This window comes from Cupressus sempervirens, chromosome 7 (genome assembly GCF_028749045.1).
Source record: "Cupressus sempervirens isolate cs-2001-9-10 chromosome 7, ASM2874904v1, whole genome shotgun sequence".
NCBI classification, from domain to species: domain Eukaryota; kingdom Viridiplantae; phylum Streptophyta; class Pinopsida; order Cupressales; family Cupressaceae; genus Cupressus; species Cupressus sempervirens.
The window spans coordinates 381,320,144-381,344,180 of record NC_143124.1 but is presented as its reverse complement, the minus strand read 5'-3'; the positions used below and the strand labels follow the sequence as shown (position 1 = coordinate 381,344,180).

At 36.3% G+C, this 24,037-nt stretch overlaps 1 protein-coding gene and 1 long non-coding RNA gene across 3 annotated transcripts in view; one reads left to right on the top strand and one right to left on the bottom strand.

Annotated features, from left to right (window-relative positions):
• LOC149547070 (uncharacterized) overlaps positions 1-17,854 on the bottom strand; it is a 30,448-nt gene extending 12,594 nt beyond the window's left edge. Inside the window, exons 1-2 of the long non-coding RNA XR_016353821.1 lie at positions 17,498-17,854; positions 17,220-17,387 (exon numbers count right to left, since the gene is read on the bottom strand). This is a non-coding gene — a long non-coding RNA (uncharacterized LOC149547070). The remainder of the gene's footprint in view (positions 1-17,219; positions 17,388-17,497) is intronic.
• On the top strand, positions 11,707-16,908 carry LOC149547071 (uncharacterized). 2 transcript variants are annotated; one of them, XM_089791488.1, is made up of 6 exons: positions 11,707-11,866; positions 11,968-13,018; positions 13,115-13,387; positions 13,557-15,524; positions 15,635-16,104; positions 16,238-16,908. In XM_089791488.1, exons 3-4 carry the CDS (start codon positions 13,193-13,195, stop codon positions 14,091-14,093), a joined length of 732 nt encoding a protein of 243 aa, XP_089647614.1. In that variant the 5' UTR covers positions 11,707-11,866; positions 11,968-13,018; positions 13,115-13,192; the 3' UTR covers positions 14,094-15,524; positions 15,635-16,104; positions 16,238-16,908. The 2 variants fall into 2 exon arrangements, with proteins under 2 accessions (XP_089647614.1, XP_089647615.1); XM_089791489.1 differs by having other exon boundaries at positions 11,707-13,018.
• Positions 17,855-24,037: the final 6,183 nt, after the last annotated feature.

The following is a 24,037-nucleotide window of genomic DNA, read 5'->3' as shown; positions in this document are numbered from 1 at the left end:
CAATTACAATGACAATAGGACCTCAATAAGATAACACACTACAATACATCTTTTTCACAATTACAAAATATTGTCAGCTCACGGTCTTCACAATTTCTTACACATACCACCTCAGACTCGCACACTCACTGACATCATCATCAAACTATCTTCTGTCTCTAACTTCACTCATCCAGATTCTATCCCTGTTAGGAGATATAATCCGAACATCAGAAGCCACTTCTTAGGAACTCTGTCTACAAACTATCTTCTATAAATCACAAATAACTCTTACCAGTCTTCAACTTTCTACACGTGCTCTTAACCATGTCATCAAGACACAACAGAACAAGTCCTCAAGCGCACTTAACCTCATCTTCAATATTCGATCCATATGACCTCAATTGATGTCTGCTACTCTGCCAATCTTCACAGTATGTTGATATCGATGACAAACATAGTCATGAATGGAACACAACTATGTTGTCTCTCCACTGCTACAACAATGCTAGTATACTCCCCCATAGGAATATCATCAGCATTCATGCTAGCAACAATCACAACAAGGACATGTAAGAAGGTGATGATACCAATGAAAAAAAGTAGTAAAACAAGAAAAACCACTCGAAAACTTGCAAATACAGGGGCGAAATCTCTGAGGGGCCACTTGTTCCTCTTCATAGTACCCCACTTGTGGAACCATCCTTTCCTTGATTTCTACTTTTGTGTCTCCAATATAAATCTACACTTAAAAATTAATTAATCATGCTAAGCACATTTGATGTTTCCTAGCACATTTATCGCTATACAGTAAATTTTGCTTGTGTTACAAATGAAGTTATAAGCTTTTTTGAGGGAGGTAGAATTCTTTATGTACAAATCACACCACAACTACAAAATGACTACTTGGGAACAAACAGGAAAGCACCTATACAAGTGCTTGCATTTGTGGGTAAGATGGCTTTTACCTATGACAAGTAGAAGGTATTTTTTTTTTGTAATCTATCAAATTACAATGTTTTATCATGATTCACTTATATAGTTTTTGAGCCAAACTCATTGAATGCGTACTTCATGGGTAGTGTTTTGGAAGAAATCATCTCTCATGAGCATGAATGGTTCAGTTATCATCCATTGCATTTAGTATATTCATAAATGTGAAACATTGGAACTTCCCGGGAAGTCACCTATCCTAGGATTACTCCTACTTGAGTGTGCTTAACCATAGAGTTTCCCCCAAGGTACAAGCTCGCTTAGCTTTCTAGCCCATTTGGAAAACCTTCAGCAAATGTGCCTTATAAATCAATTCACAATGGAGCACTATTAGCTCATTTGTTGATGACAAGGTGTTTTTTGTAGTGTGTCAAATTATAAAATTTTATTATTATTCACGTACATTTTTTTTTACTCATACTCATTGATTATGTTTCATTAAGAGTTGTTCACATCAATCTATCTCTCATGACTATGAATAGTCTACTTAGTACTCATTGCATCTAGGTAATGTTCGAGGGGTGAAACATTGACACTTCCTAGGAGGTTCCCCATTCTAGTTATACTCCAACTCAAGCTTTGAGCATGGAGTTTCCCCTAAGATCATGCCCACCTAGCTTGGTATCATATGTTGATGTGAGCTTTGTTCCACTAGAACATGCAAAATCAAATACTTCATGTTTTAAGGAGAAACAAACACTCAATCCTCTCTTGATATAAGGTCATCTCTCATGCTAAGCTTGCAAAGTAAGATCATGAAATAACTTCAAGTTTCTTTCTTAATTGTGGAGTTCACCCAATTTTATGATGTGATATGTTGGTTATGACAAAGGGACTTACATTATTCAGTCAATGGATATGAACTCTTGCACTTCTAAAGATTTGGCTCTGCAATGTGCAATGAAAATAATGTTCAACTTTTCAATCCTCCACTTCAACTTAACTTCTGCTACTACTTCTATCTCTAGCAAGGAATCATGGATGACTTGGACTCTACTAGGTGTAATCTCACTAGCGACTCCACCCACCTAGTCCAAGCTTCTAAGGAATACACAAATGATTTCCACATCAATATCGTCTCTCCAATCCCATCATTTGAATGCAAACTAAAGATTGAAACCCTCAAACTGGACTTAGGAATTTTGTCAAACAGTTGGCATGTAACCGAACAAGGTTGCAATATTACTAATTGTTGTACAACGAAACCTCAATATATGATGCCAATAATGTATGAACAACAATTTCCAGATTATAACACTACCAATCTAAGAGATAGATGACAATATGAAACTCAAATATGAAGTCCAATGCAATTCTGATTTTATGACAGAAAATAGAACTAATTACAATGAGAGACTATCACAACTATGCACTTCTAATACATCAAGCTCTTGACAATGCAATGTTATGACATGAACAATAACCCAGTTCAGATTTGGAATGCAAATGACGAAACTTTTACAACAGTTATTAATGACTGGAAATAACTATTTATGCAATGACAGTGCTGACTGTTCTAATCCATAACATGCAATATTTTGGCAATCAAAACTTCAGTTTGTGCACCTGGAATAGCTCCAATTTTGCCGGATATGAATGCTGAATTGATGCCACACGAAGACCTCACAATCTGCCCCCAAACTGACTCACAAAATAGCTGTTGCTGCCCAACTGACAGGGCCGTACAGGTACGGCCTGGTACGGCTGCTAGATAAAAATATTGCAGCGTTTTTGTCACTCCAAAAGCAATAAATCTGGGCGCCTAGGGTTGCTGAATAACCCCCTAAAATATGAAATTCATTCGTCAAACCAATTAGGAGTTATGAGCAAAAACGTGGGTCCAAACCCTGGACTGGCAGTCTGAAAATAATGCACAACTGTGTCTTCAAACCCTGTTAATCATTCCACAAATGCTAGGGCACAACTGAAACCCTTATCCCAACCAAAGTAAGCCCTTATAACTGAATCTCAATGAAGTCCAAATGAGATGGCTGAATTACCAACTCCTCAAATGCAACAATTCAGGTGATATTTCACACCCTCAAAGTCGCCAATCCAAGGGAGTGATTCGTTCCCAAAGATCAAACAATAATTTGCAGACCCAAGAGACTACAAATTTGCTCCACAATGGAAGAAGTAGAAGAAATCTCAAATCCAAGCATGCCCAAAATGAGAGGCCCAGCCCTCTATTTATTCACTTTTCTAAGAAGTTGCTAGAACTTCTAGAAACATCCTTTATAAAATCTCATTATAATGCACTTTTTATAATAAAGTAATTTTATAAAATAAAAAGTGCAACTCAACTTAAAATTATAACATGTAGGCCCCAATAACACATAATAATAAAATATAACCTCTTAACACTTCTTCAAGAGCAAGATATGACCATCTGATCTGCAGAATTGACTCTCTCTCCACACCATTTGCCTACGAGAGTCTGGAATAGGCAAAATCCATGATCAATGTCATGTCGAACTAAAGAGGGGACATTACAGTCCGCCCCTCCTGAAATTGCTTGGCCTCAAGCAATCTCAACGCCAGGTGCTACAAAATAGCTTCCCCCTCCCAAGTAGCATCCTCAACAGGTAGATCTTTCCACTTAACCAAGTATTCTCTGATCACTCTTCTGCGAAGCTGCTTTTCTCTGCTCTCCAGGATGGGTTCTGGCACTAAAATCAATTTTCCCTCATCGTCTAAAGGAGGTAATACTGCGGAAGGCACCACATTCTGACCCAACGCCTTCTTGAGGCGGGACACATGAAACACATTGTGCACCCTGCTGTCTGCCGGAAGCTCCAACTCATAAGCCACCTCACCAATTCGCCTGATAACCCTGAATGGTCCGTAATAGCGTGGCTTGAGTTTCTCTGCACCACTCTTCTTAAGAGTAGATTGCCTGTATGGCTGCAACATGAGGTAAACCATATCATCCACCTCAAAACTACGCTCAGTCCTCTTCTGGTCTACATACTGCTTCTGCTGGTTCTGAGCTCTCGCAATATTATCTTTGAGAGTAGCAACTATATCCTTACTCTCCTGTAATAATTCTCCTGCACTGGGTACCCGGCTGTCGCCCAACAACAAATCCAAGAAACTAGGTGCTTCATAACCGTAAAGTGCCATGAAGGGTGTCATCTGTATAGTGATGTGATATGTAGTATTGTAACAATACTCGTAGAGATATATCCATCTGACCCAAGCTCGCTGCTAAGCTGCCACATAATTCCTTAAATACCCTTCCACCCATTTGTTCACAATCTTCGTCTGACCATCGGTTTGTGGGTGATAGCTAGTGCTGGGTGTAAGCTCCGTGCCACATAACTGGAATACCTCCTGCCAAAAATGACTCATGAAACGGCTATCCCTGTCACTCACAATGTTTCGAGGCAATCCGTGCAATCTGAAAACCTCCCGAAAGAAAACCTCTGCCACCTGAGCTGCTGAGTGGGTAGTGGTGATAGGAAAGAAATGAGCATATTTTGTTAATCTATCTACCACCACATAAATACAATCCCGTCCTTGTACCTTGGGCAAACCTGTGATAAAGTCCATGGAGATGCACTCCCACTTCCTGTCAGGGATCGGAAGTGGCTGTAGGAACCCTGCCGGATAGGTGTGTTCTTGTTTGTTTTGCTGGCAAACAAGACACTCTCGAACGTACTGCAAAACATCAGCTTTCAGCCCCTTCCAAGTGAACCGCTCTCGAACTGACCTGTAAGTCTTGAAGTACCCGGGATGGCCTGCTGTTGGTGAGTCGTGAAATGCTCTCAAAATCAGTTGCTTAACCTTCGATCCTGGGACTAGGTAAATCCTGTTCTTGTAAATGATTAAATCATCTACAAGTGTGTATCTGGTATCAATCACTGTTCCCTCCACTATATCGGAGGCCCATGTATCCCTGGCATACTCTGCTATAATCAAGTGTCGCCAATCCTCTGATATCTGAACCATAAGAGTGAGGTGTGGCCTTCGAGAAAGAGCATCTGCAACAACATTCTGAGTTCCCTTGACATATGAGATGTCAAAATCATATGCCTGCAACTTACTTACCCACTCTTGCTAGCGATCATTCAGGTCCCGCTGTCCCAAGAAATGCCTCAAACTGTTATGATCAGTTTTAATATAAAACTTGCTACCCACAAGATATTGTCTGAATTTGGCCAAAGCATGCATGATGGCCAACATCTCCTTATCATATATACTGAATGAACGCTCGGGGCCTCTGAGCTTCCTGCTCTCATAAGCTATGGGGTGCTTATTCTGCATAAGTACAGCACCTACTCCCTCTCCAGATGCATCACATTGAAGCTCAAATGGCTTCATGAAATCAGGTAATGCTAGAACTGGGCACGTAGTCATTATCTCCTTAAATCTCATAAAACAGTCCTGTGCCTTCTGAGTCCACACAAATTCCCCTTTTTTCAGTAGATCTATCATGGGAGTTGCATGTCGTGAGTAGCCACTGACAAACCTGCGATAGAAACCACATAAACCAAGGAACCCCCTCAACTGTGTAAGGTTCTCTGGTGGAGGCCAATCAACAATAGCGCGAATCTTTTCAGGATCCATCCGCACTCCATCTGCACTAATAATGTGTCCCAAATATAACAGCTCGGTCATCCCTAAGTCACATTTGGACTCTTTTGCATACAAGGACTCCTTCTGTAAAATGCTCAACACTGTCTCCAAATGCTCTAGATGCTCCTGCCATGATCGGCTATAGATCAAAATGTCATCAAAAAACACCAGCACGAATTTTCTCAACTAATGGTGGAAAACTCTGTTCATAGTGGACTGGAAAGTGGCAGGTGCATTGGTCAGGCCGAAAGGCATGACTACAAACTCAAAGTGCCCACAATGACATCTGAAAGCAGTTTTCTCAATATCCTGTTCACGGACTCTGATCTGGTGATATCCTGATCTCAAATCAATTTTCGTGAAATAACAAGCCCCATGCAATTCATCTATCAACTCATCAATGCGAGGAATGGGATACCTGTTCTTAATGGTTCTCTTATTTAATTCCCTGTAATCAACACACATCCGAAGAGTTCCATCCTTCTTTTTTACCAAAACAACAGAAGATGCAAAAGGTGACTTACTTGGTCGGATGTGCCCCATAGCTAGCAACTCCTCGATGGTCCTTTCGATCTCATCCTTGAGTCGCTTTGGGTGTCGATATGGTGTGATCATGATAGGCTTAGCACCTTCCTCCAGCTCAATAATATGCTCAATGCCTCTGTCCGGTGGCCTGCCTGGTGGAATCTCACTGAATACCTTTTCGTACTTAATCCTCAATTTCTGAATATCAGGATGATATTCCGTCTTATGTTGCTCCTCCTGTGTAGGTGTCAAAGTACAAACTGCTGCCCACTCTATATCATTATGCCTAGTTAATCTCTCCAGCCGCCTAAATGAGATAGTCCTGATGTCTCCATTACGGATAGCCTTAAGCACATGAGTCCTACCATTCACTTCGAATTGTATCTCCATATCCTCTAGTCTCAGGGTAACCACCTTCAATGAATGTAGCCACTGCATTCCAAGTACTATATCCATGTCACCCATGTTGACCACATGATAGTCCGCCTTAAACTCATAGTTGTTCAGGCGCAAAGGTAGGTCTCGTACCATCCTGTCACAACGAAGAGTGTATCCATCAGCTACCTTGACTCTTAGTCCCACGAACTCCTCAGTAATGAGTCCACACTTCTCCACGAATCGTGCATCAATGAGATTATGTGTGGCACCTGTGTCCAATAATGTAATAACCTTCTGCCTGGCCAAAACTCCCCGAAGTCTGAAAGATCCCTCTCTCTGGATACTAGACAGTCGTGCTTCCTGTAAATGTAGCTCTGTTCCTTGCTGTTGCCCTACACTGTCTATCTCCTGCTCTCCCTCTGCTTCATCAGGATCCTCATCATGATGTTCTGAACTATCTGAATCCGAGCCTTCGTAATAAGCCCACATTGCTCGGCTGGTCTTCCCTTTTGGCCTCATAGGACAGTCATGGCCATACTCATACGGGCCTTTGCAATAGAAGCATAGCTTCTTCCTACGAAATTCATTAAGTGTCTCCTTATCCAACCTCTTACTTTCCTCCTTAGGTAGTTGTGCCTCTCTATGAAAGGGTTTCCTGTCCCTATCTTTTCCTGAAGGGAAACTCTTTGCCTGGAATTTATTTTTAGAAGCTGAAGAGGAATCCATGTCACGAGCTTTCTTAATGGCTTCCTGCAAAGTGGGAGGGTTGAGAGCTTTAATCCACCCTCTCAACGGATCAACTAGCCCATCCATAAATAAAACCAATAGCGTCCGTTCAGATACATCTGTTACTAACACTGCAAGTTTCTGAAATTCTGAAATGTATGTTTCCAATGATCCCCATTGTTTAAGCTAAGCTAACTCCTTGAAATGGAGTTCTGGATCCTTCTTATCAAAACGTTCAATCAGTCTCTCCGTAAACTCCACATATGAAGTAATGTGTGCATGACCCATAGTGATCATACCATGATGCCACCACTCGTGTGCTAACCCATCCAGGTGAATTGCTGCATACTTAATAGCTTCTTCCTCAGACATAGGGTTCAATTGAAAGTATGTGTCAAGTTTTTGAACCCAAGCTCTTGCTGTAGACTTCCCCGAGCCATCATAATATGGTAACTGAAGTTTCCCTACTTTCTTTCGTAGCTCATAGCTCTGAGTCCTGTCATTTCCACGGGGCATATGCTTCATCCGCACATCCATATACTCTCTAAAGGTGATTGCAGCTATAAAATCTGGACCTCCTGCTTCCCAATCTCTCCTCAGCTGATCCTGTATGTCAGTGATTTGGGGTTCTGGTACTGGCTGCTCTGGAGCTCTAGGAAGGAACGTGGGAATCATAGGTCTCGAACTCACTGTCCTAGCTTGCTGGGGTGCATGACCGAAATTGTTCCCAATTTGTTCGCCTCCATTATGTATCCCATCCTGATTATTCCCATTCTAATTGTTACCATTCTGATTATTTCCTCCACCTATATTAGCGTTCAACCCCATTTGACGAGCCATCATCTGCATCATAAGCTCCATTCTCTGATTCTGTTCCTGTGCTCTTTGTTCGGCTAATCGCTGTCCCTGTGCCAAGGTGTCTAATAACTGTAAAAATCTTTCCTCTCGCTGATCTGGACCGGCATTCCCGCCTCTATCCATATTGTAGTCGTAGTCTTGATCAAAGAATACCTCCCCTGTGTCTGTATGACTGGATTCTATGTCCACCTGTACAGATGAGCTAGACTGTTCGCTCTGCAGGTCTGAAATCCTATCTTGTCTTGCTCTGGTATTGCGGAAATTATAAAGCCTCTGTCACATGCTCAAACATAAATGTTCTGATTTTAGTGTTTTGACATTTCGTCAAACACTTTCCCTTCTATCCAGCTGTTCCAAATTCCCTATAAGACCTCCACAGGATGGCAGGAGTTATAGCTCTGATACCACTGTAATGACCCTTACTATAAAGGCCACTGAAACCCTCAAACTGGACTTAGGAATTTTGTCAAACAGTTGGCATGTAACCGAACAAGGCTGCAATATTACTAATTGTTGTACAACGAAACCTCAATATATGATGCCAATAATGTATGAACAACAATTTCCAGATTATAACACTACCAATCTAAGAGCTAGATGACAATATGAAACTCAAATATGAAGTCCAATGCAATTCTGATTTTATGACAGCAAATAGAACTGATTACAATGAGAGACTGTCACAACTATGCACTTCTAATACATCAAGCTCTTGACAATGCAATGTTATGACATGAACAATAACCCAGTTCAGATTTGGAATGCAAATGACGAAACTTTTACAACAGTTATTAATGACTGGAAATAACTATTTATGCAATGACAGTGCTGACTGTTCTAATCCATAACATGCAATATTTTGGCAATCAAAACTTCAGTTTGCGCACCTGGAATAGCTCCAATTTTGCCGGATATGAATGCTGAATTGATGCCACACGAAGACCTCACAATCTGCCCCCAAACTGACTCACAAAATAGCTGCTGCTGCCCAACTGACAGGGCCGTACAGGTACGGCTTGGTACGGCTGCTAGATAAAAATATTGCAGCATTTTTGTCACTCCAAAAGCAATAAATCTGGGCGCCTAGGGTTGCTGAATAACCCCCTAAAATATGAAATTCATCCGTCAAACCAATTAGGAGTTATGAGCAAAAACGTGGGTCCAAACCCTAGACTGGCAGTCTGAAAATAATGCACAACTGTGTCTTCAAACCCTGCTAATCATTCCACAAATGCTAGGGCACAACTGAAACCCTTATCCCAACCAAAGTAAGCCCTTATAACTGAATCTCAATGAAGTCCAAATGAGATGGCTGAATTACCAACTCCTCAAATGCAACAATTCAGGTGATATTTCACACCCTCAAAGTCGCCAATCCAAGGGAGTGCTTCGTTCCCAAAGATCAAACAATAATTTGCAGACCCAAGAGACTACAAATTTGCTCCACAATGGAAGAAGTAGAAGAAATCTCAAATCCAAGCATGCCCAAAATGAGAGGCCCAGCCCTCTATTTATTCACTTTTCTAAGAAGTTGCTAGAACTTCTAGAAACATCCTTTATAAAATCTCATTATAATGCACTTTTTCTAGAACTTCTAGAAACATCCTTTATAAAATCTCATTATAATGCACTTTTTATAATAAAGTAATTTTATAAAATAAAAAGTGCAACTCAACTTAAAATTATAACATGTAGGCCCCAATAACACATAATAATAAAATATAACCTCTTAACACTTCTTCAAGAGCAAGATATGACCATCTGATCCGCAGAATTGACTCTCTCTCCACACCATTTGCTTACGAGAGTCTGGAATAGGCAAAATCCATGATCAATGTCATGTCGAACTAAAGAGGGGACATTACATTCCAAAAGAGGGAGTCTTGAGATTTTTGGGAGAAATGGGGAGGTAGGGGAATTTCCAAAGATGCAAAATTTCCACCAAAGGGAAAAATTTTGAAGTTGCAAAGTTTCCACTAGAGGGAAAATCCTAAAGTTGTGAAGTTTCCATTGGAGGGACAATTCCGAAGTTGCAAAGTTTCCATTGGAGGGACAATTCCGAAGTTGCGAAGTTTCGACTGGAAGGAAAATTCTGAAGTTGCGAATTTTGTATCGAATATGGCTTCCTCACAAACTTTTTCCTAATTCTCAAACATGCAACCCCCTTCTCTCTCGGGCTAAAAGTTCCACTCTACTCTTGGACTTAGCATACGAAAATTCCTCTAAAGTGGCTCCAAAGTGCTCACACAAACCTGAGACAAAAATTGCTTCACGATGAGCCAAAATTTCATAAACTCACCCTAGACTTAGAGAGTTGAAAAAAATGTTGCCAACCAAAACCGCCTAAGACAAAGACTCCTACTTGCTAAAACAAGAAGAGGGGGTCCCTATTTTTAATGGGGCGATGGTGTGAAAACCACACAACACCATATTTGCCAAATTGTTAAAAGTATTGTACCTCATGAAACATTCATATAGAGCTCTTTCAAGTCACCCAATGACAAGTATGAGGTATTTCTCACAAATGTATCAAGTTATTGATTAATTTTATTGGTATTCAATTGCATAGTTTTTTGAGTCAAATGAATTGCCCATCTTTCATGAGCAGTGATTTTATGAACCCATCTCTCATGAGTATGAATGAATTAAGAATATAGGACTCCTTGGGAGGTTACCTAGGCCACTACAACTTTGACTTGAGTGTATTTAACCATCAATTTTCTCCCAAAATCAAGTCCACGTAACTTTCTATCCCATTTGCAAAAACCTTCAACTCATGTTGTGCCTTAAGAATCATTCATTATAGAGCCCCTTCATCTCATTCAATGATAGGTAGGAGATTTTTTTGTTAAATCAAATTATGATGTTTATTAAACTCCATTACATAGCTTTTGAGCCCAACACATTGATCCATCTTTCATCGTAGCAGTTCACATAAACCCATCCCTTGTGAGAACGAATGGTACACATTGCACTTATTGCATCCAAGTGATGCTTGCAAGGGTGAAGCATTGAGACTTACCATGAGGCCACCATCCTAGTAATACTACTACTCAAGCACTCTTAAATATGAAGTTTTCCCCAAGATCAAGCCCATTTAACTTGCTGCCGCATTTGCAAAACCTTCACCAAGTGTTGCACCTTATGGAATTTTCATCTCAAAGCCCCTTTAGCTCATCAAATGATAGATACAAGGTCTTTTTCAAAATCTATCAAATTAATTTTTTTGTTGAGATTCATTTATTGGTTTATAAATCAAACTTATTTATGCATTTTTGATACCATCATCTATAGATAGAATTGTCATAAATACATTGGAATAAATTGTGTATTTGGAAGAACTGTGGATTAGAATCCAGATTTGAAAAATGACAAGTTTGAAATGTTTCAAGTCCATTTCCTTTTGTACATATACCTGGTAGAGCACTTGTCAGTTGTGTAGAGTCTAGACCTACTCCAAACATGTGAGAGTGACTGAAATAGTTGATGCCATGCAGTATTGCCCCCAGATTGTTTACATGAAAAGAGCCATAACAAGATAACTAAATAGTAAATACTCACCCCTTGCTTAGTTTTCCAAGAAACATAAATGCTCAGAAATATATTAAGAAAGTTGGACTACCCTCAAGCAATATACATAACACATTTGTTAAATTTCGATGTAGATTGTACATGGCTTCAAGAGACAAACAAGACCTTGAAGAACTTAGCATTCAAGTGGATGAGATACGCAAGACATTAAATGAACAGATTAGTGTTTGTATTTTAGATGATATTCACAGTACTATGGCAAGAAGCAACCCACAGGCTTCTTCCTTGAATAGTGCAGGTAAATTGCTTGAATGTACTGTTCAGCTATTTGCTAAAAGTAACTGATGATAATATATTAATATGTAAGTTCTGATTTCATTTTGTCAACTTTGAAATCAGTTAGAATAGAGCAACAGGTAACTAAAGTCATTGAACTACTTGATTGGGAAAATGAGAAGCCAGTTGTAGCAGTTGTTATACATGGAATAGGAGGAGTTGGGAAGATGACTTTAGCTGATGCAGTTTATGTATCTCTGAAAGAGAAACTCCATGGTTGGAAACATTCCAAAGCTACTCTCATCCAAAACCTAGATTTAGATCCCAAAATAGAGGAACTGCAATCCCAGATTGCACAGGATTTGACTGGTGTGAATCAAAAGGTAAGAGTCTATATAAAAGTGGACAGCAATGCTTAAAAGATATAATGGAAAAAGAAACTGTTTTCTTATACATTGACAATGTCTTGAGGAGAGACCATCTGGAGAAGCTTCTACCTAAGGAGATAACAGGTCCCAAAAAAATACGGATGCTTCTAACAGCTAGAAAAACAAATATATTGGGAGTGATTGAGGACTGCGGGATTAAACCCTGTAAAATTTATCCTATGGAACCTCTTTCTCTTGATGCAGCCCTACAAATGTTATGCAAAAAGATAGATAGAGAACAGGACATTCATTCAATATTGAATGAAAGACCTCAGGCCAAGGAGATAGCAAAGAAATGCAGTTGCTGCCCTCTGTTTTTGGAAGTAGTAGGAGCATATCTCCATAAACGAAAGAACAAATATGAAGCTTATGAAAGACTACTTAATTGGCTCCAAAGTGGAGAAGCTTTTAGTGGCTACAAGGAAGAGGATTTTGATGAATCAAGGATTCTCTTTGCATATGAGGAACTTCAACGAAGTGCTCAGGAGGCCTTTCTTGACATATCCTCATTCTTCTATAGTTGGTAGTGGGAGGAAGTTGCATGCATTGTAGGAGAGGAAGAGCTTGAAAGCCTAGAAGAGGGGGCTCTGCTCAAAAGAATTGAGCACGAAGAGGGTTATAACGTCAAAAGAAAAGTAAACAGGATAAGCATTCATGATCTCCTTCTTGCAGCTGGTCGTAATAAATCAAAAGACAACCGTTTCAATAATTTGGGTGATTTTTCTGCAATCCTTAACAATGAACAGGTATGAAACCCTATTACTATTCATATTAAATTTATGCCAGTTGTTGCAAGATGTTTCATATAAAGTTATGTTGTTGTGGCCTCCTAATGTCTACAGGCTCTCCGCCAAATAAAAGGAGTTTGGTTGCAATGGAATAAGAAGCCTTTTCATCTATTAGCAGAAAAGTTGGATACAATGTGGGGGTCTTTACGAGTATTTGCAATGGGAGACTCGATACTTGTGAAAGGAAAATGCAGTCAACAATTTAACAAGCTGAGGTTTCTTCAGGTGGGAAGAGTACCCAATATTCCATTTGATGTTTCAAGATTAAAGTGTTTGACATTCATGGATTATAACTCTGAGGGCAACACGATGTTGAATCTGTCCCAGGTCTGTAATCACTTTTTGTCTATGTTTTGTCTTTGACGACTTTTATCATAAACACGTGGTATGCAACATTTTTCTCGCTAAAATTTGAATGCTAGACTATCCTACAACAATTTGTGATTTAGTAAGAAGGTTTCAGTGGATGTGAGCTAGTATTGTTCTTTGGTTTCAGATAAAATCAAAACTCAAAGTGCTTAAGCTATCAGAACAAAGCATGACCCATCAAAATCTTGAAATCAATCCAGTTACAGTAGCAGCATTTAAGGACCTACAAATATGTGTCTGGCATTTTTGTAAATTGGCAAAAATGCCTAAAGCATTTCAGCAGCTTAGCAAATTAAAGCAGTTAGATTTGTCAAGATGCCAATTCACAGAAATTCCTGAGAGTTTTGGTCAATTATTTTCTTTGGAAAAGTTAAACCTGTCCTTTTCTCAAGATCTGAAAGAACTGCCAGATTCGTTGGAGAAGCTCCAGTCTTTGCGGGAATTAGTTTTGAGTTATTGTAGGAACCTGAAGAAGTTGCCAGAAGGGTTTGGCAAATTGAAGGCTCTTACTATGCTTGACTTAACATACTGTGGGAGTTTGCAGCAGCTTCCAGGCAGTTTTGACAAGCTTTACTCATTAAGATCCCTGTGGTTAGAACATTGCAGCAGTTTATTTGGGCTCCATGAAAGAATTGGGAATTTAACATCCTTAACTTCTTTATGATTAGGCAAATGTGCAAATCTGAAAAGTCTTCCCAATAGCATTGGAGAGTTGTCATCATTGTCAGGGTCCATATCACTTAGTGGGTGTTCAAGTTTGACAGAACTAACAGAAGAAATTTGTGAACTTACAATGATTAAAAATATTTCACTGGCAAGGTGCTCTAGTTTAAAAATGCTTCCCCGTCAGCTCACAAAACTCAGTTCCCTTGAAGATTTAGACTTGCAAGGATGTGAAAACTTACAAGAAATGTGTAATAACTTCCACTGCTTGGTAGCGTTAAGAAAATTGAAAATGTTCAATTGCTGGAGTTTATCAAAGTTACCTCAAGGTTTTGGTAGACTTAGCTGTCTGGAGGAGTTGAGATTATCAAGATGCGACAAGCTAGAGGAATTGTGCAGTGACTTCCATTGCCTAAGAACATTAAGAAAATTAGACTTGTCTCAATGTACTAGTTTGTTGATACTTCCTGAGCAATTGGCAATCTTGTTTGTTTAGAAGAGCTAGATCTGTCAGGATGCTCTCAATTGGAATATCTCTCTGAAGATTTCCATTCCTTACCATCTTTAATAAGATTGGGACTCACAAATTGTGAGAGGTTAGAAGGGAAATGGATGGATAGTGTTGTGGCAATTCAGAGCCTTTGGTGTGTAGACATTAGTGGAAGTGAAAAGCTGATCAAACGATGGATGGAAATGCATAGGGAAAAGGATGACTGGCATGTGGTAGTGGTAACAGGAAAATTGCAGGTATAGCTGTGATTTATTTCAAAGTTAATAGTAAATACTTATTCAGAGATTTAAAGCTGTAATATATGCAAAGAAAAACATATGGTTTCTTTATAAAGATGCAGATGGTTTAAAGAAACACCATGTTTGTTTATTGCAAGAAACTTATTGTTCTTTATTGTTGAAAGCAACAATATCAAAGTTCTTCAGGGAAGAAAGAATTCTCATCGACGCTCATCAACAAGCATTCTGTTCATACTTTCTTCAGCCAGAGACTGCCCTTATCTTAATCATTAGTTTGCATTCCACTGAACCCGTGGTATGGGAATTACTGGAAAAAAATCTCCAGAGGCTGGAATCCAATTGTAAACTCTTCAAACTCATATATATCGGCAAGGCATTCGGTTCATTACCAACTAATTTGATTGACAGGATACTGGCTTACACACCTGAAAACTCCCAGGGTTCCTTACTCTTGGATAAATTATTTTCTTTGTTTCCTACTCATAGCCAGCATGTCTTCCGTACCACTGATGGTTTGCAAGAAAATGGCATAAAATGTTTCACAGCATGGGTAGACATCTCCTATATACTTAATGAGGTTAAATTCTTAATCAGAATCCTGAGAGAGAGCAATATTGAATTATTGAGAGCATTGTTGGTGACAACAGAAACAGATTTTCTTCTGCTTAAGAACAAACAACGGGTATTAAACTTTTTAAAGCTTCTATCTGGTATTTTTCATTAAAACTTGCAATTCGATAGTAAATTGAAAGCAAATTTTGGTACTAAGTTCTTTTACACTGATAATTGCAGTTTCAGATCAGTGACTTGCACGGAAAAATGCTATTATTATTGATTACACCCATAAACATGTCTGAAATACAGATTTCAGCTTTGAAAGATATGTATCTAAAGATGTTAGACAGACATGACTATCCAGCAGAAGTTGTTTGTATCCCAAGAGTGGATTGGGGAAGGCCAACTTGGTTGAATATGAGAGATGTGCTACAAATTCTCCATGGCTAGTGGTTCCGAATCCATGGCTAATAAATCCAGAATCATTACATCATTTGGTTAATACAGCAACTGCACTTGTTGTGCTAGATGCAAAGGGAATGATTTCCTGCAAAGATGCATTGCCTATGATTGAAAGGTGGGGGTTAGAGGCATATCCATTTTGTCAAAGCCGTGAAGATGAACTCAGAAACCTAGAGTGGGAGGGACTCAAGATCCAAGCTAGTGTGCAATTTGTCTTTCAAAATCTGCAATCATCTCAATTGAAGGTAAAGTGCATTCAATCAAATTCCATATATAATTACAGAGTTCTTTTGATCTCAACAAAAGCCTATCTTAGTCTGAAAATAAGAATTTATTTATGTCAACAGTAGATTAATATGATTGCTCCTGTGATGACAGATAAAAGAGGCTATTCACCATGGAGAAACAATTTTCTTGTGCACAGGTTCCCTTGAGAAGATGTTAGACTTTGTGCCTAGTTTGAATTTTGCATTGATGAAATTAAAAATCAAGAGCAATGTTCTGTATGTAGGGATGAGACGTATATATATATATATATGGATGGATGCCCAAGAAGCGGCCAATTATGAAATGAAGAGAGAGGCAATATCTAATATTCCAAGTCTGTCATTCTTGGATGCACATAAATTGTGGCAGCGTATTGTACATTTGTATAATGACCTGAGGAGTACAAGATATAATGAAAAAACATTAAAAGTAAGGAGATTAGTATCAGTTCTCTTGAATAAAGCCAACAGAGATGTGGAGCTAATTGTGATTGGTGAAGATGGGGAGATAGTGACTCGGAGGGGAAAGGAAATGGTAGAGGTGCTGTTGAAGGGTGGTAAGGATGAGGAAGAATTGTTATGTGATATTAAAAGCAAGGGACTAAGACAAGTTCTATTTAAGAGATGGAAAGATGACATAGTGTCCAACGCTCTTTATCACCAACTCAAAACTCTTACATGAGTATGGTCACTCTATTACTCCAGAAGTATTAAGTTTCTAAAATGTACCAGAATTCTCGGAATACAATAAGGACAAGGAAAAAGGAAGTTTAATGGCTCGAATTGCAATTACATGTTATGAGATCCACCTCTACGAAGTGCATTTGAAATTTGAGAAATTTTAAAAGTAAAATGAAATAGACTGAAATATTTTCATCTGTAATAGACCACATTAAAAAGTGATGAGTAAAAACTTTTAAATGGATTTGGTAAGTAGTAAGGAGTGTAAAATGGATAGTCCTCCACAATCATGTTTCAACATTTTAAAAGGCAAACAACTCTTGGAAATGGATTAGTAATGAATTTCATTGGTAGCACCTAGATACCTTTGGAGGCCACATATACAGGGATAGGGAGGTGCATGTAACACATACCTTACACAGGAAGCCCGAGTAAGTAAACAGTCTTTAGTGCGTCCTACATGCAGAGCGGCCATCTCTAAATAGAAGTGAATTCGACTGCATTGAAATCTAGAAATTTTGGACTGTCGCATGGAAGCACTGCCATATTGCCTTCTTCTGGGTTCCATTCAAAATGTTATACTGAAAATTCAAATATGAGAAATGATTAACGCATAGGATAAATCCAATATAGAAAATTCAAATAAGAGAAATGATTGATGGATAGGATAAATCCAATCCATATATATTACTAAATGTTCCTGACTCCCATTTCTGGAAAATGTTGTAAAAACTTCGAACGTAGAGCATTAGAAGTGTATTCTCCCACTCCAAAGTTGCTTAACGGGAGTTTGAAACTGTTTAGTCTCATCCATGTTGTGCGAATCAGACGCAACCCACCAGGGTGCCTTGTATTTTCTGGTTTAATGACAGATCTCGCGATCTATTAGATTGGATTCGCAATGCATGTCTGTTTACAAATCCTTTGTTGATTAGAAGAAAAAGCCACATTTCCATTAAGAAAAGGCATTTGTACATAGGAGAGCCCTTGTTACATTGTCCAAGGTGAGTATAAAGGATAGAATGGGATAATGAAATCTCTCACCTTATGAAATGTGGTTATGAAATGTGGATAGGTAATAATGCGATAACACTATAAAACATGGATCACCCATCAAAGGTGGAAAGTACATTTACAATGGGTGGATATGATTTTCTTCAACCAAAAATACAAATATTTTCTAACAACTTCATCTTGCATTAATGAATGTATTAATTATAACTTTATCATTTCCACATTTGTGACAAGTTGATAAGATTTTATTTTATCAATCATTTTATCTTCCACCTCACACAACATTGTCTAATCAATATTAATTATCACAATCTATTAAATATTTTTTATTTTATTTTTTAAATATATTTATTATTAGTTTTACATTGATATTTATTTTTGATTAATTGATATAACTTGTTCCTAAAACTTCATATAATACATAAGTTCAAATTATACTTCTATATATATATAACTAATAAATATGTCTTTTTAATATAATTTCAATATGTTATATCTTTCTATTAGAATTTCTAATTTTTTTAAAACTTTACTTTTTTAATAATAGTTAAATTATTACTATTATTTTACTTTTATAAAAATAAATTAAACAATATTATTTTTTAATTATATTTTATGATAGTATTTCTAATATGTATAATTGATAAGTGCTACAATTTTTAAATTATATTATTTATTATTATTAATATTATTTATTTAAACAATTTATCATTTAGTTTAAATACATTTAAAACTTAAATATATATTTTAATATTAAATTAATAATTATATTTTATATCAAAAAACATATTAAAGAAATAACCACAAAATAGAAATAATTCAATTTTAAAAGATATATAAATTATTATTAGATTTTTATAAACTATGTATTAAAATTAAATAGTTATATTATATTTTGTATTTATTACATCATATTTATTCATCAACATCAAATTTATATGTATTACATCTATTTATTATTTACAAATGTACATATTAAATTATATAGATATTATTTCATAATTAAAAATTACTTAATTCTATGAAAAAATTGGAAATACAAAACATTAAATAGTAAACCCTTTCTAATTGTGTAAAATTAAACAATTACTTTTACTTATAAAATATTTTTATATTTCAATACATTTCATTTTTTCTTATAGAAATGTGAGTTTTAATATAGAAATTAAATTCTTAATTTCATTAATTAAAATATAATATATTTACACCGTAGGCGTTCCCTATATGAGATCAAGAAGTTGGAATATCAATCCAATGGTTTAAAACATAGATGAGGCCTTGACGACCATGGAAGTCTTGTGCGTCGTTGGATTGCTTATTCATTGTTTTAGATTTTTTCAACAAAAGACACGGAGGGGCCATGCGAATAACCCAATGGTAGTCGATACAATATTGTTTCCTTATAACTACTCTAAGCTTAAGTAGATGGCTAGCTTTATAGGTAAAATATCTTTCTGAGTTCAGCGGTCAATTTATTAGTGAAAAGAAGGATAACATTTTAATGGCTGGGATACTTTTGATGGTCGTCCATGCTTCTAAACAGCTCTGCATCGTGGGATGTCTAGCATGGGGCTATAAGTACTTGTGTTTTGGTACATACTTGCTAACTTAAGGACTTCTGTTTTGTTCTTTTCTATTCTTTAAAAGTAGTACCTCTGTTTTGGTACATACTTGCGAACTTAAGGACTTTTGTTTTGTTCTTTTCTATTCTTGAAAAGCATAGAATGGCTCGTGAATTGCAATGTCCCTGCCCCGACTGCAACATAGTCTTCTCGAGTTATTAGGCTCTCGGTGGACACGTAAAGATACATTTCGGAGGTATGATCCATGAAGCAGAATCAGGTGATTTTCTTTTTGTCTAAACACACTTTCACTTTTGAAATGTTTTGAAGTGCAGGTGTCGCGGCTTCGAATTCTTCAGAGTGAGTGAATAACTAATTGAAATTTATTTGTTTTTCCAAACTTAATTTTAAAGAATCAATAATAGACAATTGAAGAAGTTCATTTTTTCTTCTTTGTTTTGAGTTTAGAAAAAGTGTTGATATTCCGGAGCATCTCCTGTCAGATGACTATGAAACTGAGGAGCAACAATTTGCTATTATAAGGTGCATTAAGGATTAGCTCCTACCCAATATTGTAAGGAGCATTGAGGAGCGTCTAATGTCATCTAACTATGAAATCGATGACCTCCTGTCTGATATTTTGAGCCGCATTCAGTATGATTTCCCGCCTAACATTGTTGAATATATCTTTGAACATCCTAAAAAGTTGAGATGGGTTGTTCTTTTGGGAGTAATTGGTATATAATAAGCTAGAGATGGGTATGTAATATGGCAAACAATCACTTATATTTGTTAGTGTAGACTTTATTGTAATAGATTGCAGTAATTTGTGGACAACTTCTGTTCTTGTTCATGATTTGCATGCTTTCTCTATATTTAGTGGATTCATCTCTAATGGTACAATTATGTCCGATAGATATATAATGGAAGAAGAGAAATAAAAGTTGGGAAATATGCAGCATGAGAATGTAATGGGTTCAAATTATCTGAAATGAGAATGCAATGACTTATAATTATGTCAATTTGGAGTATAATGTGGTAGAATTGTGAGTGATGCTCAGAAAGTGATATGAATATTTAAAATATAATTTATTTAATAAAATCATGAGAATATGATTATAACTTTGTTAAATGAAATAAAATGTAATTTCAAATTATGGAGATTCATAAAAGTTTTATTTCTAATGTATGTAGAGTATTAAGAATATTTAATTTTAGTTAAGGTATTAATATGATCTTGATTAATAAGTTATCATTTGTTAATTTTAAAGAAATTATTTTTTATTTTTCAACTAATAAAATTGCGTATTACTTTATTTTCCCTGATCAATATTAGTTTAGTTATTGTTAAGAAAAAAATTCTACATGACTCCCACTTTGAAGTATTATTTTAGCTCGTTATAGTTTCTAAATAAAATATAAACTCCCAAGTATGAATGGAAACATTGAGGCTTTGCACATATCCATGGTTTCATCTAGCTATGCCAATCACAAAACATTAATAATATTTATATCTGGCACTATGCTTTTAAAAATAAATGATCTTACTTTCTAATGCAAAAGTGTGTACCCTATAGTTTTTGCATATTTAATTTATGATAATGTACAATAGAATATTTACTTATAATACAACATAGAATTATTATTCTATAATCAATGTGTCAATGCACACTTATATTGTGCTTTAGGATCCTTATCATTTCTATAGTATGTGCATGATGAAAGAAAGAAACAAGGAGATATAGGAAGTATGGGAGGGAGAAATGGGGAAAATGACAAATATTTACTTAACCTTCCATGACTTTACGACGTACCTATTGCACACTAAGGTACGATTGCTAGTTTAATTTTTTACTATAACCATGATTTTATTTTGACTATAAAATATGAGCAATCCTATCAGATCACAAGTGCATTTCTAGGCAAAAATTAATGCATTCATAATGTTAATTTAGATTCACTATGACGCATCGTGTCTCTTGTTTAAAGTGGAAACACTCTAAATAATCCTATTTAATTCTCCAAACAAGTTTAACTAGAATCTATCAAGGCAAAATATCTTAATTAGACTAACAAGAGTCTATAGACTTCAGAAACATATGTGTACCATTTTTTAATAACTTTCAACCTTCCTATCGAGATTTTAAATGAATTATATATCTTCTATTGTATTGATTCTATTGCATTTTTTATTCTTGTCATACTCATTCTCTTTTGTTATTGTGATTTTCACTTGGTCTCTAGATCTTTTTTGGATATCTTCATAGCCATATATTACATGGTATTAGAGATTTTAGAGTGACTTTGGTTTTCCATCAGAGATACTTTTTGAGAAAGTTGGGGTTTGGCATTTTGTGATTTTTTGTTTCTAGTCAAAGTTGGAGTTTGTTGGGAAAAATTTGAGGCTTCTATCGGATCTATAAGATCATTTTCAATCAAAATCACCCTTGTTTTCTCATATCTGACACTAAAAGTCAAATAATACAATTGTTTGAAGGTGGAAGGTGGATTCAAGTCCCAAAAGAGATCTGCAATTTTGGAGTACTTTGGGCCAAATCAAAACATGGCATCATGCTTAGAATGCATAAAACCCCTAGAATCAATTGTTGAATGAGGTCGTGTGAACTTTCGCGGGGTGATCTTGTATCCACCAACCCTTTTTTGTGAATTGTAACTTAGTATATTATTTATTAATAGAAAATGACCATTAATTAAAATAAAATAATAATAATAATAATAAATAAATAAATCATCCACATTGGAGCAATCAACTCAAAACATCAAAACAATTGCCCCTCCCTACTGTATGAACACAATCATTGTTTGGTAGTATGATTTGTAAAAATATCAAAATTTCAATATAGTTTATATAAAAAAATCAAAGTTTAAAAAGGTTTTGTACACAACGCTATTTTTAAAAGAAAATCTTCATAATAATTTTTTTAAATCCAAGTATTAGTCTATAGAGTACTTTTACAACGGAATTGGCCTACACAAATAATACTTGCATAATAAAGTACCTATCATGTGCCACACTTAAATTGTGCCACACTTAAATTGTGCCACACTTCTATCATTATGTATTGTCGCTTCTTCAAAATCACTAGAACCATTGCATGCTATGTCAACAATTAAGGACACATCATCAAGTGTCGCGTCATCACCTCTACTAGGTTTACTACATGATTGCCACATTAGAAAATCACTAGGTGTTGGCTTGTATGCCACAAATAGCAAATGCATGTGTCACATCATTTCTATCAAGTAATTCCCATGGGACATATCAATATCCATGGGGTAGGGAATTGAGTAAAAATAGGTGAATTTGTAGCTTTTACATAACACAGGTTTACCTTTTATTAGTATAAAGGTTTGTATCTAAATAATTAAATAGTTTCCCATTCAATGAATGTGGGAGAATTATTTTCCCCACACCCTTCATAGATCACATTCACAAATTTGAAGGAGAACTTCAAAACCTCTTAACTTGGTGATCAAAGCTCCTTTTTTATTACATTATTTTTTGATTTGGGGTAAAATTTAATGTTATTTTTAGTGTTAGAATTAATATTTAATTTTGATGCATGGAATTTTTATATAAAAATAGCCCTTTTAAAAAAATGTAGCTGAGTAGTCCCTATTTTTGCAACTATAGAGGCTTTGTTTGAGGTCATACAAACTCCTTTCTATGTGCTTCTTTTTAAAGTGCATAGTTTATTTTGTCTACTTCTCTAATATGTTATTAGTTTGTAGCCACAGCAGGAAGAACATCACTTTCATAACTTATTTTTTTGGCTGATTCTAATAATAGTAATGATAGGATTTTAGTTTGATCTTTAGCGCCAGCGATGTGTTAATTTTTCAAGTGACAATTGTACATGTGATAAGTATAATGTGCCAAATCATCATTGCGGGTCTCTCTCTCTCTCTCTCTCTCTCTCTCTCTCTCTCTCTCTCTCTCTCTCTCTCTCTCTCTCACACACACACACACACACACACACACACACACACACACACACACACACACACACACACACACACACATGTTATGAGTTATGCTAAATTTCTACTTTTAACTCACCATAATTATGCAACATGGGAAATTAATGCATTGAGTAAATTAATGAAAAAATGCTTAAATTATAATCTTGATGAAACCCTTTGATTCTAGGAGGTTGATTGTAATATAAAATTAATGGCTTATTCAAAGCTCTACGGCTCTTGAAACATTAAGGAAATACATATCACCCAAATTATCATTCACATTGAAAAGTTTAAGACTGTAAAGGAAGATTAGGAAAAACTTACTTAATTGTATGGTTAAATGACCAAAATTAGGGAATATACACTTGATAGTGAACTTCTCAACTTGGATCCAAAGAACTTTTCTTCAATTTAAGACTGTGTAAGGAAAATGAGCTAAAATTACACCTTAAAGATTGTGGCATTAAGAAGAAGGATGTGTTGGGGACGCTTTTTTTTTTAGTACGCAACTTTTTCCTCAAAGTTTTAGACTCATTTGTTGACAACAAGGAGTGTCTACACTACATCATTTTATTCTTTCACAAACATTTTGATGTTTGGACAATCAAAGTTGATCATAAAGAGTATTCTTAAAAAATCCAAATCATATACTTTGGTGGTTAGTTATGAGA

What these genes read in the sequence shown, in the direction of transcription:
- LOC149547071 (XM_089791488.1), top strand. Translation starts at nt 13,193, where the DNA reads ATGTGGGGGTCTTTACGAGTATTTGCAATGGGAGACTCGATACTTGTG. An exon ending in CGATGTTGAATCTGTCCCAG is followed by an intron (nt 13,388 to 13,556) that starts GTCTGTAATCAC and finishes CTTTGGTTTCAG; the next exon opens with ATAAAATCAAAACTCAAAGT.